The sequence below is a fragment of the Erythranthe guttata genome, chromosome 9, assembly GCF_056151865.1.
Source record: "Erythranthe guttata isolate IM_541 chromosome 9, IM_541, whole genome shotgun sequence".
Taxonomy (NCBI): Eukaryota; Viridiplantae; Streptophyta; class Magnoliopsida; order Lamiales; family Phrymaceae; genus Erythranthe; species Erythranthe guttata.
The window spans coordinates 12,750,781-12,768,745 of record NC_142541.1 but is presented as its reverse complement, the minus strand read 5'-3'; the positions used below and the strand labels follow the sequence as shown (position 1 = coordinate 12,768,745).

At 37.8% G+C, this 17,965-nt stretch overlaps 3 protein-coding genes and 1 long non-coding RNA gene across 5 annotated transcripts; 2 read left to right on the top strand and 2 right to left on the bottom strand.

Moving 5' to 3' along the window:
• Nucleotides 1-4,624: 4,624 nt before the first annotated feature.
• On the top strand, nucleotides 4,625-6,354 carry LOC105974027 (uncharacterized). 2 transcript variants are annotated; one of them, XM_012999066.2, is made up of 2 exons: nucleotides 4,625-4,806; nucleotides 5,576-6,354. In XM_012999066.2, exon 2 carries the CDS (start codon nucleotides 5,602-5,604, stop codon nucleotides 6,268-6,270), a length of 669 nt encoding a protein of 222 aa, XP_012854520.1. In that variant the 5' UTR covers nucleotides 4,625-4,806; nucleotides 5,576-5,601; the 3' UTR covers nucleotides 6,271-6,354. The 2 variants fall into 2 exon arrangements, with proteins under 2 accessions (XP_012854520.1, XP_012854522.1); XM_012999068.2 differs by having other exon boundaries at nucleotides 4,625-4,820.
• A 2,889-nt stretch (nucleotides 6,355-9,243) lies between these two features.
• LOC148768129 (uncharacterized) lies at nucleotides 9,244-10,026 on the bottom strand. The gene is made up of 2 exons (XR_016033459.1): nucleotides 9,887-10,026; nucleotides 9,244-9,535 (listed from the first exon to the last, which is right to left on the bottom strand). It is a non-coding gene; the product is annotated as an uncharacterized LOC148768129 (long non-coding RNA).
• Nucleotides 9,301-10,867, top strand: LOC105974069 (uncharacterized). Its single transcript, XM_012999121.2, has 3 exons — nucleotides 9,301-9,619; nucleotides 9,721-9,813; nucleotides 9,926-10,867. The coding sequence occupies exons 1-3, from the start codon at nucleotides 9,542-9,544 to the stop codon at nucleotides 10,865-10,867; spliced, it is 1,113 nt and encodes a 370-aa protein (XP_012854575.2). The 5' UTR covers nucleotides 9,301-9,541.
• A 671-nt stretch (nucleotides 10,868-11,538) lies between these two features.
• Nucleotides 11,539-14,004, bottom strand: LOC105974068 (acetolactate synthase 2, chloroplastic). The gene has a single exon (XM_012999120.2). It carries the CDS (start codon nucleotides 13,733-13,735, stop codon nucleotides 11,759-11,761), a length of 1,977 nt encoding a protein of 658 aa, XP_012854574.2. The 5' UTR covers nucleotides 13,736-14,004; the 3' UTR covers nucleotides 11,539-11,758.
• Between the last annotated feature and the right edge of the window lie 3,961 nt (nucleotides 14,005-17,965).

Here is a 17,965-nt window from a genome sequence, read left to right as displayed (position 1 = left end):
ACAACATGACGTCAGAGTATCTTTTGGATATTGAGTACCTATATGGTACTCCCCATGATGTGTATACGGCCATTTTTTTTAAAATTTTTTTAGATGGGTATGAAGTTTTTTTCATTAATATATGTATAAATCACCGAAAGTTACAAGGAGAAGTTACAAATGGATGTTCCATGGAAGTTATTTCCTTCACCCATCATGAAACTAAGATGTGGGAAGTTTACACTAGTGAGAGGTTGAGAAAATCCTCAAAGTTGGTTAAATTAAGAAACCCTATATTCTAGATTATTTACAACACTCTCCCTTGGGAATTCCTATCAAACCACTATTGTGTTTTTCGTTTTGCCTCGTCAAAACCTTTCGAGTTATAAAATCCAATTGGAAAAATAATCTCTATTAAGAAAAAAAGTACAATGCACAATCATTTCAAATATCAACATATGTTGCCTTGTTAAAACATTGGCGAATAACGAAAACCCCGTGGGAAAAATAAACCTCACACAAAGGAAAAAGACTACAATATGATGCCATGGTATCTTTTGGATACTGAGTACCTACACGGTACTTTCCCTCAAGTTAATTCCCCCTGATGTGTACAAAGGATCAGGTTCGGATAATCTACGCAGGTCAATAATCTAAATATGCTTTTCAAAAGTGATTTTTAGGTAAAACTTAGTAAATAAGTCGTCGTAGTTATTCCGGCTCATGATCTGCTGGATCATTATTGTTTGAGCTCTTGTTGTTGATTGAAGAAAACTTCATAACTATGTTCTTGGACTTGTCACAAATAAATGAAGGACATCTTCATTTCTCCCAATGCACATACCATTACAGTCAAATACAATCTCATAGAATCTTCTGTGTTAGCCAATTTACAGGAATCTCGAACATGCTCAGTTATTGCTTTAGGCCATGTGCATTCACTCACTATCTTTTGAAGCAAATATCATACATGATTTGACCTAGTGACAACTAAGGTACATATCATTGACCCCCAAGACATGGCTATTTTTCCAAAACTAAAGCATAGACTGGGAACAAGCTTAATTATATGATATGACTTCTAAGAAATTTTACAAGAAAATTGTGTTTTTTGGTGGAGTTCTCCATGAGTTTTAATAGACTAAACTTGGTAATGGGGTTGAGATCATGGTGTTCTAACTTCTATGATGTCCCCCCTCCCCTACTTCTCCTTGTAATGGGCTTGAATTTACTCAAAAAAAAAAATCTATGATGAGTTAGTCGGTGGTTAGAGTGGAGAAGGAAGATCCAAAAAAAATTAGAAACACGGTAATAGAAAAATATTACCACTACACAAAATAATAGGGAAAAAAAATAGAAACATGGTAATTAGAGTGGAGTGGAATTATACCACTACTCAAAATGATAGGAAAATATTACCATTTAAATATTAAATGTTCTTAAATAAGAGATTTATTAATTTACAAAATCGCCCCTAAATTTTGGTCTAGGTTTTAGTTGAAAATATATTTCTTTTATATATAAGATATCCCTACATATGCATAATTCAAAAAAAAAAAAAATCTTAAAAATTGAAGAACTTTTTATAAAAAATGGGTTTTTGTGCATGTGATATTTGCAGTAGCAATTTTTACAAATACGGGTTTAAAATAATTCACTCTTTACCGTTCTTTCTCTCTCTAGAAATATATTTTCTCAAACTTTCCTAGTAAAACTCGTCCCGAACCCATCTTATTGTAGCGATTTACAAAAAAAATGAGTACATCGGATGAGAATCGAGATACACAACCCAATGACCTAAAATTTGTTCGTTTTTGTTTTATAAATCGAAAAAACGTAGCTCACGACCAATATGGGCGCTGAAAAATAATTTTAACGCCCAAACTGGGCGCGTAAACGCCTGATTCACGCTCAAATCGGGCGCCCATTTGAGTTTTCCGCGCCCGATTTCGGCGCCTAAATCTCATTTTCGCGCCCAGTTTGAGCGCCCAAACAATTAATAATTTTTTTTAAATATAATGCGTTATTCCCATACTCAAACCCGGGTTTGATGGGCAAAATTCGAGTATCCTGACCAACAAGACTAAGACGAATTTCATACTCTAACACTTATTTAGTTATTTTGATTTGTTGCATTTATCGCGGGCAAAAATAATTTATTATCCCGTTGTTGCGGCTTCCCGGATCGCTCAGGTGCGGGTTGAGTAACTTAACCAACTAGACTACAACAAATTTAATCATTTAAATCTTTCTTTTATTTTATTGTTTACGTATAACTTAATAAAAAAAAAAAAAAACCGCACGATCGGTCCAAGTGCCAGTACAATTACAGTCAGCGACAATATTATTATTTTTTGGCTCTTTTTTTTTTTTGATTTGTTGACAAGTCAACGTAATTATATTATTGTTGTTGACGGTAAAAACACTGTAAACGGAATAATATTAGTGTCAACCACATCAATATTATTTTTTGTTGGCCTTTTTGTTTTGATTGAGTTGTTGACGGGTTAACGTAATAAAATTACTGTCTACTATAGTAATATTACTGTAAACACAATAATATTACCGTGATTGACGGTAATATTACTATGGACAACAGTAATATTACTGTCAAACACATCAATATTAATTCTTTAAGCTTTTTATTATGTTTACCTTTGTTGAACGACCAGCATATTAATATTACTCTATTACATAATAATAATGATTTTTGTTGTGTTAATATTATAGTGCTAGAGATTAATATATCTATAATTACTGCGAACTGTAGTATAGTTAAAATTATTGTGTTTGACATTAATATAGTTAATATGACCGTCAACCACAGCAACATTGCTGTTTAAACGGGGTAAAAAAATGTTAAAGAAAAAAAAAAAGTCAACGCCGGTCAGCGGCGACAAAAAAGAAATCGAAAAAGTTAACACCGGAGACTGGCTGAAAAATCAGGAAGAAAAAAAAATCAACGCCGGAGACCGACGGTCAACGGCAGTGACGGGCGAAATTGTACTCAAAATTGAGTTTTTGATCAAAATTGAATAATTTGTAAAATTTGGGGTCAAATTGATGTTATATTAAATTAAATGCTCAAAATTAAAATATGATGGACTATTTTAACCTTTTACAAAACTCTAGACAATGTGTGAACTTTTTTATAAATATATTTTTATCTGGAACCCTTTTATGAATAATTATCAATTAATGGACTTATTTGTAATAACAAATAAGTTCTTACAAGAATTACAATAATCTTGTCTTAATTTAGAAAATTGGAGAACCCTAATAAAATTAAGGGTTAATATGCTAGAGGTCCCTAGTTGGAAACATAATTAGATATGGAATACAAGCCTAATATTTTTTTCTTAACTAAATCCTTTTTACCAAAATAAATATGACCTACATCCTTTACCTTTTTTTTATCCCAAATTTGCCCTCAACTTAAATTCATAAATCCATAAATTCTACACGTTTTCTCCCAGATCTATTTTTCTTATTTTCTTCCCTCTTCTCTCTCGTTCTTCCCCTCTCCTGTTCTCCCTCTCTCGCTCGTTCTCGTCTCTCACGTTCTCCCTTTCTCTTCTTTCTCTCCCTCTCTCGTCTCTCTTTAATTTCTGTCAATCTCCCTCTCCATCACTTCTCACGCGATGGCTATGGCGCAACATTGCGGCGTTGGAGGCGGCGTTAAGGGGAGGTTTATGGAGACAAGAGGCGACGACGGCTATAGAGGGGGTGCGTATATAGAGGCGGTGCGTATTCGGTGGGGTTTGTTATGGCGGCGGCCATGGAGGTTGCGGGTACGGTGGAGATAGTTATGGAGGCGGTTACAGGTGGTGGTGGTGGTCGCAATGAAGGGGGCTGGTGGTGGCGGCTATGTTGACGGTTTTGTAAATCTAGGTTTTTATTTTTAGCGGCTATGATTATGGTGGTTGTAGATCTAGGGTTTTATTTTTGGATGACTATGGATTTTTGTGGGTGTCTATGGTTGTCTACATGGTTTGTTGGCGGCTAGGGTTCAAAGATGGAGTTAGGATTTTCGTGGTGGAGCGGATCTAGGGTTTGGTGGGGGAAATTCAAGTTTTTTCGATTTAGATGTCTACAGATGCCTATGAGTGTCTATGGGTGTCTATGGTGTCTGATGGCTAGGGTTTCTGAAATGAGTTAGGGTTTCAAGATGTCTATGGTCTACTACGGATTACTACGGTTTCTACAGATTTCTGTAGATGTCTACGGCAATTTTTTTTTTTTTAAATCATAATTTTCAATTTATCTAGAAAAATAGGGGAATAAAAATAGATTTTATATACTGAAAAAATGCGAAAAATGAAAAACAAAAAGAAAAAAAAAAAACCATAATTTTTAATTTTATGTAGAAAAGGGGAAAAATAGATTTTTATATAATGAAAAAATATGAAAAAAAATGTGTTCCACGAAAATTAAAAAAACGGTAGATGCAAAATAAAAAAAATGTTAAATAATACCATAATTCATCATAATATATTTATAATTTACTGTAATTTTGAATTTGTAAATAGATGGGCATTTTTGGAATAAATTTAATAAAGGATGTGAAACAAATTTTAATTAGACTTGTCATTTAGTTCTAATACGGTTTGTCACCAGGGACTTATATCTTAAGACCCCTAAAATTAAAACCTCGATGAGGGTTTTAAGTTTTAACCCTCCACACAAGAAATCCTGCTTCATATTTCGCACAACTCTCTACCAAACGTTTTCAATTTAAATTATTCCAATTCTTCTTCCCCAATCCCAATCCCAATCCCAATCCCAATCAAACGCAGCTTGGGAGGATAACCTAATGCTTTAAATCAGGTAATAATTCATGGGTATGTATTTTTACAGTCAATTTCTGTGTGTATAGCTTCGCCGATGCGCTGTCTCATGTTTAATTTGTATAAAGATCATCTTTTTTTTTTTTTTTTTTTTTTATATGATTTTTATTAATGTTTTTGCATTTATTTTTTGTAATTTGTTTGAGTTCATAATAGGCTGTAGGTGCTTGATTCAGAATCTGATAAAATTTCGAAAGTGCCATTCAAGTTTAGAACTTGGTAATTTGTTCATAGGAAATTGTGTGCCCTACACCATTGCTTATCATCTCATTCAGTAATCGATACTCCCTCCGTTTCTTTTCAAGTGTCGATTTAGCCGTGTAATCTTTTTCCCCGTTTTGATCGTTTGGAACAACTCGATGAATTTAGTAGATCGTTTTAGGAGGTCCTAATCAAATGACTATAGATCGAACCTAACCAATTTTTTTACAGTACAATGGTTGGCTATTCACAGTCTAGCTGTACCTGCCGTCTTATTTTTTTTTTTATGGTCAATATCCGCAATGCAGTTCATCCAACGGTAGTGTTACTTTCGAGTTTCAAGGCATAATTATTTTTTTTTTCCAATTTTACCCCAACATTAATGATCGATTAACGACACGAGAAATAAAAGATGAAAAAACACAAAGGGGTAATTTGATCAAATAAGGACGCCCCCCACAACTCAAGACTATTTAATAATTTTCTTACTTAGTGTGCATCGGGAGTACATGTTCATCGAAAACCACATAAATCTTTTGTTTTTCTAGGTTGACAAATCTGATATCGTTCGAGCATGGAGTGTAATAAAGACGAAGCTTTCAGGGCGAAAGCAATCGCCGAGAAGAAGTTAATAAGAGGCGACATAAAAGGAGCCAAGAAATTCGCGTCGAAGGCTCAAAGAATGTTCCCCAAGCTCGACGGCCTGTCTCAATTCCTTGCAATTATTGATGTTTACGTCGCCCACGAAAATAAAATAAACGGGCACTCAGACTATTACGGGATCTTTGGCTTAGATCGTTTTGCCGATGAACAAACACTGAAGAAGCAGTACAAAAGAATGGCTCTCTCTCTCCACCCCGATAAAAACCGGGCAGTTGGGGCAGATGGAGCGTTCAAGATTATGTCTGAAGCGTGGTGTGTGCTCTCGGACAAGGGTAAGAGAAGTGCTTATAACTCGAAACTGGAAATAAAAGCATCGAAGCAGACTACGTATACCGTTAAAACTCAGAGTGTACGACGTACTCAGAGACAAACTCAAGGTACTGGTACTAATGCGCAGAGTACAACTGCTCGAGACGGTGAAGGTAAAAAACCGAAGAGTGAAACGAGTAGTGAGGGGAGTTTTTGGAGCTGGAGAAGAGTTGTGAAGTACAAGGAGTTATCTTTGTCTCTGTTTCTCTTTGCGTCTCTTCTCACTTTCTGTATTTCTTCGAATCCCGGAAAGAAGATTATGGCACAATGATTAAAATTTGATTTGGGATGTTAATGATTATAATATAATGTTTTGCTTAGTGATTTCGTGAAACGTAGGTATTCTATTTGGTTATGGTCTTGTTGGCTTGCTTTTCTCTGTGAATTCGTTTCAAGATTGCTCATTAAGCGTTGGCAATTTGGGGTTCGAACTTGGGTCAGATGACTCGATAATATGTAAGTCGGTAATTTTGTGAAACTCGAAAAATCCCGGGTCGATTGGTTTTTTTTTTTAAGAAAATAAAATTAATAAGGGCCAAGTCAATTCATGGGGAAAAAAAAAAAGTAGTTGAAAAGGAAAATTGAGGAGTATCTATAAAATAATGGGAGTTGATATTTGATAACAAAGTTTAGAGCATCGATGACTCGTTCTCTTGGTCTGAGTTTCGATTCTCATACAGCTGCTGGAATTTGAATTTTCCAGGAACCTGCCTATTTGTCAATGTAGAACCGCGTTTCCCCATTTCACGCTTCCGTTTTCTCTTACTATATATATATATATATATATATATATATATATATATATATATATATATATATATATATATATATATATATATATATATATATATATATAACAAGCACGCTTAGGTTGTTCGACCCTACCTTCTTATATGCTTGGTTTTCTCAAAAAAAAAAAAAAACGATTTTTTTTCTTTTTTTACGTTTCTACTTCTGCACAAGCATCCATCGGTTTATGGGGGTCGATGATAAAGAGGTACAGTGGCATGATGTGTAATTAATGCTGGTTGTTTAGCATAACTTTGATCTAATTGGAAGGTTAATTATCCGTAGGCCAAATCCTGGACGTTCATTATGAAACTCCCATCACCATCAATGTATACTACGACAGCATTTGGAGCTGCGTATGTTGCAAGACTAGATGCTATCGTAGTAGACATTGATGGTGATGGGAGTTTTATGATGAACGTCCAGGATTTGGCCTTTGGCCACTATCTTCCGGGTGGGGCGATGCTTTTCGAAGATGTTTGTTTATATATTGAGATCATTGTTATGTTAAATAACCGAATATTTATACCACTTCAACAAGTAGATATTTATATTGTTTGCTTTTCGATGCAAATTGATTCGGTGTAAATTGTAATCGATTGTTTTAGTGTTGCATACGCGTAATTTATTTTGTTATTGTATTTGATAAGTTTGGAAATCGAATAATACAAAAACTATATGGTCTATTTGTTGTTTTTTTGATGCAATTTGAATCAGTATAGTCGGCGTTCGTATGAGAAAGTTATATGCAACTCGAAACTCACAAAAAAAAAAAAAAAAAAAAAAAAAAGAACCACCCAAATGGGATGAAATCCATGACGAGAACCTACGAGAGAGATGTATGTTTTTCATGGTTTGAATTTCAAAATATGGTTATCCAAAATTTAGTTTAAGTGAAGGGGCAAAGATCTAACTGAGTTTAAGCCTCTTGAGTTGACTCGGTGCAAAAGTTAGAACCACGAACAAATTAAAAGTTCCAACTTTTATTAAGATGGTCGAACAAATTATCGAACACATCGGGTAATTCTACACTATAAATACTGATTATAATCACACACACGTACATCAAACCGACTCAAGTTCTCGTCGTTAGAGGGAAGCCAGTGAAGGGCCGGGGTCTGTGGCCCCACCTCAAATTTTAATTTTCTTTACCACTATATATGTATATATAATTTATTATTTTTTATTGTACTCCTATAGTTTTTAACAATTTAGTTTTATTTTAAAAATAAAATTAATTATTTTTAATTAAAGAAAACAAAGAATAATAAATAAATGTAACAAGTTGGATAAAAAAGTTACGAATTGTGGCTCGAAACCGGGGGCGACTCCACTCACAATTGAAAAATATTCTACTATGTTGTCATTAATCTTTCTATATTATTTTTTAATGTATATTTCGGTCCCCGGTGATAAAATTCTGATTTCGCCACTGGTCATCGTGTCATCATTTTATATTAATGACATCACCATATAAATTTTCAATAACTAATGTTTCTATTTGAATAAATGTATAATTGCCTCCAGCGATAAAATTCTAGCTTCGCCATTGATCGCCGTTTCATCATTTTATTTTAATGACATCATCATATATATTTTCAACAACTCATGTTTCTATTTGAACAATATTCAAGTTTTGTCGCATGTAATTTCTCATGATGTAATAAGGTGTACTTTCTTATTCATAAAGAATAGCAGAAAGAAGTCATTTTCTAATACTTTTCACACTTGGACAATCAAATATGCTTGAAATATTCCTGCTTGTTTGGTACTACTATTTATTTCTTATAATTAAAATATGGTAAATTACAGCTACACCCCTGAGTTATACTAAAATAAAAATTAAGGTCCCTATAGTATTGGTAATTACAGACACACCCCTAAAACAATTACCAGAGCCAAGATTTCATTTTCTGGGGATCGATATGCACTATGGTAGTTTCCCACGGGGCCGTTAATGCTACCATAGACGAAAATTTATAAATCTTATATAAAATAATCAAGATTTAAGAAATGTTAGGAGAACCATGTCACCCCGTAGCCCATATAAAATAACTTATCCAATGCATTATTCAGTGAGGGTTTCTAACATTTTTTTAGGGGTGGTTATAATTACCGATACTACAGGGACCTTAAGGTATTTTAACATACTTCAGGGGTGTAGGTGTGATTTACCCAATAAAATAAATATTGCACCATCCTCAATTAGTCATCTCCTTTCATCAGTCCCTTTCTGCTACATATATTTAAATCCAAATGACAACATCTAATCTTAAATTAAACATACATGTCACTTTCTTTTGCTGCATATTTTACTTGACAGACCTATTACAGAATTCCGGAAGCCCCTCTTGTCGATAAACCGCGTTTGAGGTCGTTGTTCAAACTTAACATAGAGAATTTTATAATCACAGTCCACTCATTTAGGTTTCTCTTAACTAAATAATGCAAATGATTATGTGCAGAAATAATGATATTGTTTAAATAATACATCGTTGTTGTTGTCGTTGATATTGAGAAATAGCAACACTTTGTTGGCACTCGACCAAACGAAAAACTTATTTGTTTGTTCTATTGGTTTTCTTTCACCTATTGACTTTCGTTCGCAACCTGGTTTATCGATCGACACATAACAAGTAGTGTATAGCAAAGAATCTAGCCAACGTACCTTCTTTCTTGTCATTTGATTTAATTTGCCTTGGTTTCATCTCCCAAACTTCAAGAAAGGTATATTCTCCTCTTTGATTCTGTTTATGGGCGGTGACGAAAGATTAGTGACGATCATGGAAAAGAACAAAGAGAAACACGAGATCCTGTCCCAAGGAATCAAGGTAAGAAAATAAGATCCTTTCTGAAAATAGTCATAGAAAAAACATAACGATTCTTGAGAGAAAACATATCCGACAGTATTCGTGTCTGTTTATTGAATCAGATAACTAAAGAAGAAGATCTGAGAAAAACCCTTTTCAGCTCATCGGCAAAATCACCGACTGAAAACGGCAGACCAAGCAGCATGGTTTTTAAGGTAAGACCAAACATTTTATTACCCCTTCTACCCGAAAAAAAAGTGATCTTGGGTAAAATTTTTATTTTTTTACCATAAACTGATTACTATTTCTGTTCTCTTCAATTGACAGAAAGCCCCGAGGGTAATTCCAGCTCATATAGTAGCCGAAGCCATATCGACACTCCACGGACTAGACCTAAGATGGTCGGGCCCCATAACTCCAGCCGAAATGCAATACGTAGAACAGTACGTAGTAGCCAAATACCCAGAGTACTCAAACGCCCTCATAGAAGGAGGCGAAAAGACCGATTTGTACGATCTCTGCGTAAAAGAAAGTCTCACAGACCCTCAAATGATAACCGACATCGAAAAAACTAGAAAATCGCCTCGAGGCTCGTTCACCACCCCTTCTTTTGGAACCACCCACCCCGATCTTGAAAACACACATCTCGAGCCGTCGAGATTACTTAACATCCTCACCAAAAAATCATCATTCATAGGCAGCTTCATTTCGATACCCGAAATCCAAGCTCGAAATAAAGTCCTGAAACACTGCGGATTACAAGACGATGAATATCTTGTCCTTTTCACGCAGAGTTATAAAGATGCGATGATGTTGGTCGGAGAGAGCTACCCTTTTTTTAAAGGGAACTATTATTTGACAAGTGTCGGTGAAGAATATGATTGTGTGAGAGAGTTTGCGAGCTATAAAGAATCGAGGGTGATTTTAGCTCCCGAGTCTTGGTTGGATTTGAGGATAAAGGGTTCGCAACTGAGCCATTATTTTAGGAGGAAATGTAAGCATACTCCAAAGGGTTTGTTCTCTTATCCAGTTGAGGTGAGTGGGACCCGCTATTCGATGCATTGGGTTTCGGAGGCGCATCGAAACTCGTGGCATGTATTGCTCGATGCTACTGCTTTGGTTGTGGGGGAGGATCAGTTGAATCTTGCTCTGCATAGGCCGGATTTTGTGATGTGCAGTATTGATAATACGAATGCTCAGTCTTCAAAGGTTACGTGCCTTTTGGTGAGAAAGAAGTCGTTCGACATGTCAGCATCTTCAACTGCATAGAATGAGTGAAGGGGTTTTTTTTCTGTAAACCTGTAAGAATATAGAAGTTTATATCGGGTTTAAAGAATCAAACTGAAATGGATAATCTCACTTGTTCAAGGCAGCATTCTCATTTTCTGCATAAAATAAAAACAGAATCTTGATGAGAGGAATAAGATTCTTCTTTCTTGATTAAAAACTAAATAAAAATTAAAATGCCGAGAAGCACAGTTACCTGGGCCGAACATAGCTGATTTCTTGATACTTTGAGAAATTTGCATTTGTATTATTAGAATGGGGCTAAAGGTATAAAGCCCCCTGCTTCTTAGATGTATCAGAACGACATTTGAATCTCAATGTGTTTTACTAAACTCTGCCAAAAACGATTCATATTACTCAATCGTATATTTAACTGTTTATACAGTCGAAATTAATTCGGTTTGAGAAATGGAGTACCTAAATTACTCAAGATACAAGATTGTCTCGTCAAATCTTCGTCCACCTATTTCATCAAACCTATTTCTAACCTGAACTTTCACTAATCCCTGCTCAGATGTAATCTTTTGTAGCTCATCCTTTAAATATAAACAAAAATGTTCTGCATATCATGCTTTTCATACTCTAGATACAGCAAAATGCATAAATGTAACGACATAGCTATTTCAAATTTCAAAGACATGAATCCAGCCAAGAATCACCAACATCAACTTTTATTATAACATTCAACATAAGGTGATATTCGTACCAAAGGTATTCTTTAGAGATACCAATAACTACAAAACGAAAAAAAAATAACACAATTAAACCTTGCAAACTATCAAAAACACGAGACGCAAACTAACTTACAGCCCAAAACTTGTTTAGCTGAAACCTAACTTCGACAACGAAAATCCTGCCTTGCCGTTTTTCACATCAGTACTTAGTTCTTCCATCACCTTCAGTGATCACATCTTTAAAGGCACCCCCACTCGGAATCATAGGCAAGACATGCTCTTGATGCGGTACTATCACATCCAATAGATACGGGCCAGGTGTATCCAACATCTTTTGTATAGCCGCCCTAAGATCATCCTTCTTCGTCACACGAGCTGCAGGTATACCACAAGCCTCGGCAAATTTCAACATATTAGGAAAAATCTCCGACTCGTCAGAAGGGTTCCCGAGAAAAGTGTGGGCCCGGTTCGCCTTGTAGAACCGGTCCTCCCACTGAATCACCATACCCAAATGCTGGTTATTCAAAATCATGATTTTAACAGGCAGATTCTCCACACGAACAGTGGCTAACTCCTGCACGTTCATTATGAAACTCCCATCACCATCAATGTCAACCACAACTGCATCTGGTCTTGCTACAGCTGCTCCGATGGCGGCAGGTAGTCCAAAGCCCATCGCACCTAAACCGCTCGAAGTCAGCCACTGCCTTGGCTTATTGTACTTGTAGAATTGTGCCGACCACATTTGGTGCTGCCCTACACCGGTGCTGATAATTGCATTGCCACCTGTCAGTTCATCAAGAACCTGAATTGCATACTGTGGAGGAATGGCATCTCCAAATGTCTTGAAAGTCAACGGGAAATTCGTCTTCTGCTCTTTTAGCTCTCGCCTCCATGCCGAGAAGTCGAGGCTGATTTTGCCCCCGTTGCTTCTATCTTCCAATATCGAGTTCAAACCATCCAGGGCTAATTTGATGTCAGCACAGATGGATACATGTGGCTGCTTGTTCTTCCCAATTTCAGCAGAATCGATATCGATGTGCACAATCTTTGCTCGGCTGGCAAATGCCTCCAACTTCCCTGTCACACGGTCGTCAAATCTCACCCCAAAGGCGAGCAATAAATCGCTCTTGTCAACTGAATAGTTTGCACAGACAGTTCCATGCATTCCCAGCATTTGCAACGAGATTTCTTCATCCGAGCAAGGATAAGAACCGAGGCCCATAAGTGTGCTCGCTACAGGAATTCCAGTGAGCTCCACAAACCTCTTCAACTCCTTGCTCGAATTCAAACACCCACCGCCGACATAAAGAACCGGTTTTTTCGACTCGGATATCAACCTAACAATTTGTTCTAACAGCACTCCACTAGGAGGCCTAGGCAACCTAGACAAATAACTACCTAATCTCATTGGCTGATCCCAGTTTGGAACCACCATTTGCTGTTGAACATCTTTAGGAATGTCAATCAAAACCGGGCCGGGTCGGCCCGACCGTGCCAGAAAGAAGGCTTCTTTGACGATTCGGGGAATATCTTCGACGTCTAAAACGAGATAATTATGCTTCGTAATCGACCTGGTTACCTCAACAATTGGGGTTTCTTGAAAGGCATCAGTGCCTATCATGCGGCGGGGGACTTGGCCTGTGATTGCCACGAGCGGAATGCTGTCGAGCAGAGCATCGGCAAGGCCGGAGACCAGATTGGTGGCTCCGGGGCCGGATGTGGCAATGCACACGCCGGGGAGGCCGGAGGCGCGTGCGTAGCCCTCGGCGGCGAAGATACCACCCTGCTCGTGACGGGGCAACACGTTGCGGATGGTACTGGAGCGCGTGAGGGCTTGGTGGATCTCCATCGACGCGCCTCCAGGGTAGGCGAACACGTTGGTGACGCCTTCCCGTTCGAGCGCCTCCACTAAGACGTCGCTGCCCTTCCGTGGCTCGTCGGGGGCAAATCGGGAAACGAACGTCTCCTCGCGCTGGATTTTTTTGTTGGGGGAAGATATCACATTTGAGATTTGGAGATTCCGGCGGTGGGAGATGGCGGCGGCGGCGGCGTTCGGCTTCTGGGGATTGCGAGGGAATGGGAGGGTGAACTTGGAATGAAGCTTCGGCAAATTGGCGAAAGAGTGGGGCTTCGAGACTAAGGAGGAGGTGGGGGTTGGAGCTGCGGCCGCCATTTAAGACGGTGGGAGAGATAACGTTAAGCAGCGGCGGCGGCGGCGACGGCGGGGGTTTCCACTCAGTTAGGGCTTTTCTCTGGCGAAAGGTGTAACGAGGAAGGGAAATGTTATTTAGGCGCCAGTTGGATGAATTGACGAAAATGCCCTTGCATGCTCTTCCTTTACTCTTTGTGGGTACTGAATTTGTGTGGTATTGAGGAATTGGTGATGAGGTGAGTGACTCACTACGTTTTGTCCCTTTATTGACGAGTTGCCTAAAGAGCTTGCAAGTGTGTAGAGTGGTCCTTGTAGTTATAATTACGATTTGTTCCACCCTACACCCGGTGATAAACACCGGGTGGGTCTTCTGCTGTCATGTGTCTCTTTTTTGTATTTTATAATAGATTCCACGTTAGGATTTACCTTTAGCGGTTTTAGAAAAAATAAAAAAAAGAACACGTGACAGCAGAAGACCCACCCGGTGTTTATCACTGGCAATTGGCCATGTGAGCCGATATTTGGTCTTCAAACTCAAATACTATAGAGTTTTACGATTATAAATTCATATTTATATACTACAACTGAAATCGTAAAACCGAAACTTAATTGAAACTCGATTTTTATAGTTTAGTTTTATATATTATTTTCGGCTTTTGATTTATATCAAGGTCGAATCGGATTTATAAAACTAATATGTATTAATCATTATTGATAAAACTTAAGGACTAGTTAAATACATATAAATTGACTATTTTTGTACTTAATATACGATAATATATAAATTTTATGTATGTACTCCATAGTATAAACTATTACATAAAATAAATCGAATGCGGATTGTGATAACACTAAGTTCTAATCTATTGCCTTCAAATAAGATAAATGATTCAAATCGATGAAAAATGTTTCTTATGTTGAAAAGAATGAGTTCTTTAACTTTACATATAAGTTTGACAAGAACTTCAATCAATGAATGATGGTAAGTTCAAATCTCATTCATTGTACTAATATTTCTATACACTAGTAATATTTGTATAAAAAATGATATAAAATATAAATTTAATAAATAATTGAATTAATTCATTTAATTAATCGGTCTTAATTATGGTTGAACAACGGGAGTTCAAAGTCGGCTCATAATTTCAGGCTTAGAGCTCATATCAAGCCAGTTCACAATTAATTAGGTTCGACATTGTATTCATCGACCTTCAGGTTGACTGGACTCAATTCATAATCCTAGTAAGGATCATATTGGAAAGTACAAGTGTTAAGTGTATATTTATACACTTAACTATACCTTTTAATTGGAGCTTTTGGTGTGTTTTTACGATAATTGGTGCTTAATATGGTTATTAATTGTATTTTAGGTGCAAATTGAAGAATTGACAACTTTTGGGGTGAAAACTGCAATTTCGGAGAAAAAGTGGGCCAAAAGTGAAAAAAGCAGAATTCTGGAGAATTAAAGGACCGCGCGGCCGTGCGGATTTTAGGCATAAATCTCACACGGCCGTCCGGATGGTCGAATTGGCGCAGTGAAGGAATCCTAATTACACAAGGAAACCCGCCCTATTATAGTTTTGCACCCTATTTAAAGGTCACAAGCACACAATTAGATATATCTTTTTTACCTTTTATCGTTGTTATTAGTTTTTAGTTTTTTATCTTTTCTACACGCAATCAAGGAGCAAGAGAACGAAGACGAAGACTTGACGACTCTTCATCCTAGTTTTCCTTTTTCCTTTTCTTTTCTGATTTTTATGAATTTTCGTATTTTTATTATGCTTTTCGTAACGAACATGAGTAGCTAAGTTTTTAATCTAGGATTTTGTTGGAACCCTATGTGGGGATTGTGAACCCGTTTTCTTGAGATTATGCAATTATGATTTTATGATTATTTCTTATACTTGTTATGATTGTTAGTGCATGAACTTGATCAATTTATGTGCTTTATCTGTGATTATTGGGATTGACTTGACAGAGCTATTTTGATAATTAGACGGTAAGTATAAGAGCCTTCGAGTAGTTTTCACCGGATGAGTGTGTCAATTGCATGTGGTGTCGTAGACATACAGATATCACCTTAGGTAGCCATTTACGAGACTTGTGAGTTAATGCTTTATTTATAATTGGTTTGCATAGACATATAGTGAATCGTTTATGAATAATAGACTCATAATACACGCGACAGCGGGTTATGAGTAAATTAGTGTCTCGGGTTAATAATCATGAATCATATATTTCATAATTGAGGGGTTTTGGGTGAGCAATTCTTGCATAGGGGGAAGATAAAATTCTAGATCCGTTTCATATTGATATTTTCTCGTAATTAATTGTTTTCTTAATTAGTTTAATTTATTTAGTTAATTAATTTGACAACCTTGCGTAGGCTGGATAAAAATCGTAATTGTTAAAATTTGGTACTTAGGATTAAATAATTTGCGTATTCCCTGTGGGATCGACCTCCGACTCTCACGAGTCTACTTTACTACTTGTTTGCGATACGTACACTTGCGTGTGGGTATTTAGCACCCAACAAGTTTTTGGCGCCGTTGCCGGGGAATACGGCTAAATTATTTATTTATCCTAATATTAAATTTGAGCAATTTTTCTTACTTCAGCCAATTTTTTTATTTTTTTTTAATTTTTATTTTATTTTTTTTAGGTACTTTTTTTTATGCGAAGAGGACACGACACGAGCCTGCTACCTCTTGACCCCGAAATTGAGCGAACGTTTAGGCAAGACAGGAGAAATCAACGGTTAGCCCAAACCACTCCAGCAACGATGGAAGACGAGAATAATCGTGGAGAAGGTGACCAAAGGCGCCCACCGAATGTGGCGAGAGAAATCGTCAACGAGCAAGAGCAACGCCAGCTGATTAATCCACCGCCTCGTCAACGAGCACTGCATGAGTACACCGTTCCAACGCTCAATGGGTTTCAATCAAGCATCCAGCAACCCCCCATTGAAGCCAACAATTTCGAGATTCGAGCGGGACTCCTCACGATGCTTCAAAACAATGGTTTATTCAGCGGATTGGCTCATGAAGACCCACACCTCCACTTGGTCAACTTCCTCGAGACGTGTGACTCGCACAAGATGAACGGAGTAACACCCGAAGCACTGCAACTCCGCCTGTTCAAGCACTCCCTACAAGGAGCAGCCCGAGAATGGTTGCAAACTCGCGCACCGCACTCCATCTCGTCTTGGGCCCAGCTAGCGCAACTTTTCATGAACACATACAACTCCCCAACAAAAACTGAGAGAATCCGGAGAGAAATTCAAAATTTCATACAAGAAGCCGGTGAAGCATTATTCGAGACGTGGGAGCGGTTCAAGCAGCTAGTAAGGAGGTGCCCGAATCACGGACTTCAAGAGTGGCGCCAATTGCAAATATTTTACGATGGATTGCAAGACAACTCGAGAACCGTGCTTGATTCGGCAGCTGGAGGTATGTACATGAGTTTGACCTACGACGAAGCATACGAGCTCTTGGAACGAATCGCTAGGAATAAATACATGCAAGCATCGGACCGGTCGAATAGCGGAGCAGTCAAGACGGGCGGAATTTTGGAGTTAGATGGAGTCACCGCAATCACGGCCCAATTGGAGAAGCTATCGAAGCAAGTAGCGGCTTTGCAGGCTCAGCAAGTCCACGCAGTCCAAGTTCCCGACCAACGCATAGAAGAAACGGAGTCTCTGAATTATGTGCATGACACCAACCGACAACAGAGGAACCCGTACCCCAACACGTACAATCCCGGATGGAAGGATCACCCCAACTTTGGATGGGGAGGAAATCAGCAAGGACAAAGGCAAGCACCACCTCAAGCTCCACCCCAAGGAGTTGACCTCGCTGATATCTTAGCAAAATTCATGACGGCGACTCAAGCATCCATTCGGAACCTTGAGACACAAATGGGGCAACTTGCAACCCAACTAAACGCGAGGCCGTCGGGAGCACTGCCGTCGAATACGGAAGATCCTCGAAAGAGCAACATCGAGCAGTGCAATGCTGTGAGTTTGCGAAATGGGAGGCAATTAGAAGAAGTTCCTAAAAAGTCCGTTGCACCACCGCCTATTGTAGAGGAGCCCAAGGAAAAAACCGAGGTCGGGCCAAGCAACACAAAGATCACAGTAAGTGAACCTACTCCCAAGGTACCTTTCCCTCAACGTTTTCAAAACTCTAAGCTTGATATGCAATTTCAGTCATTTTTGGATTATCTTAAAAAATTGCATGTTAATATTCC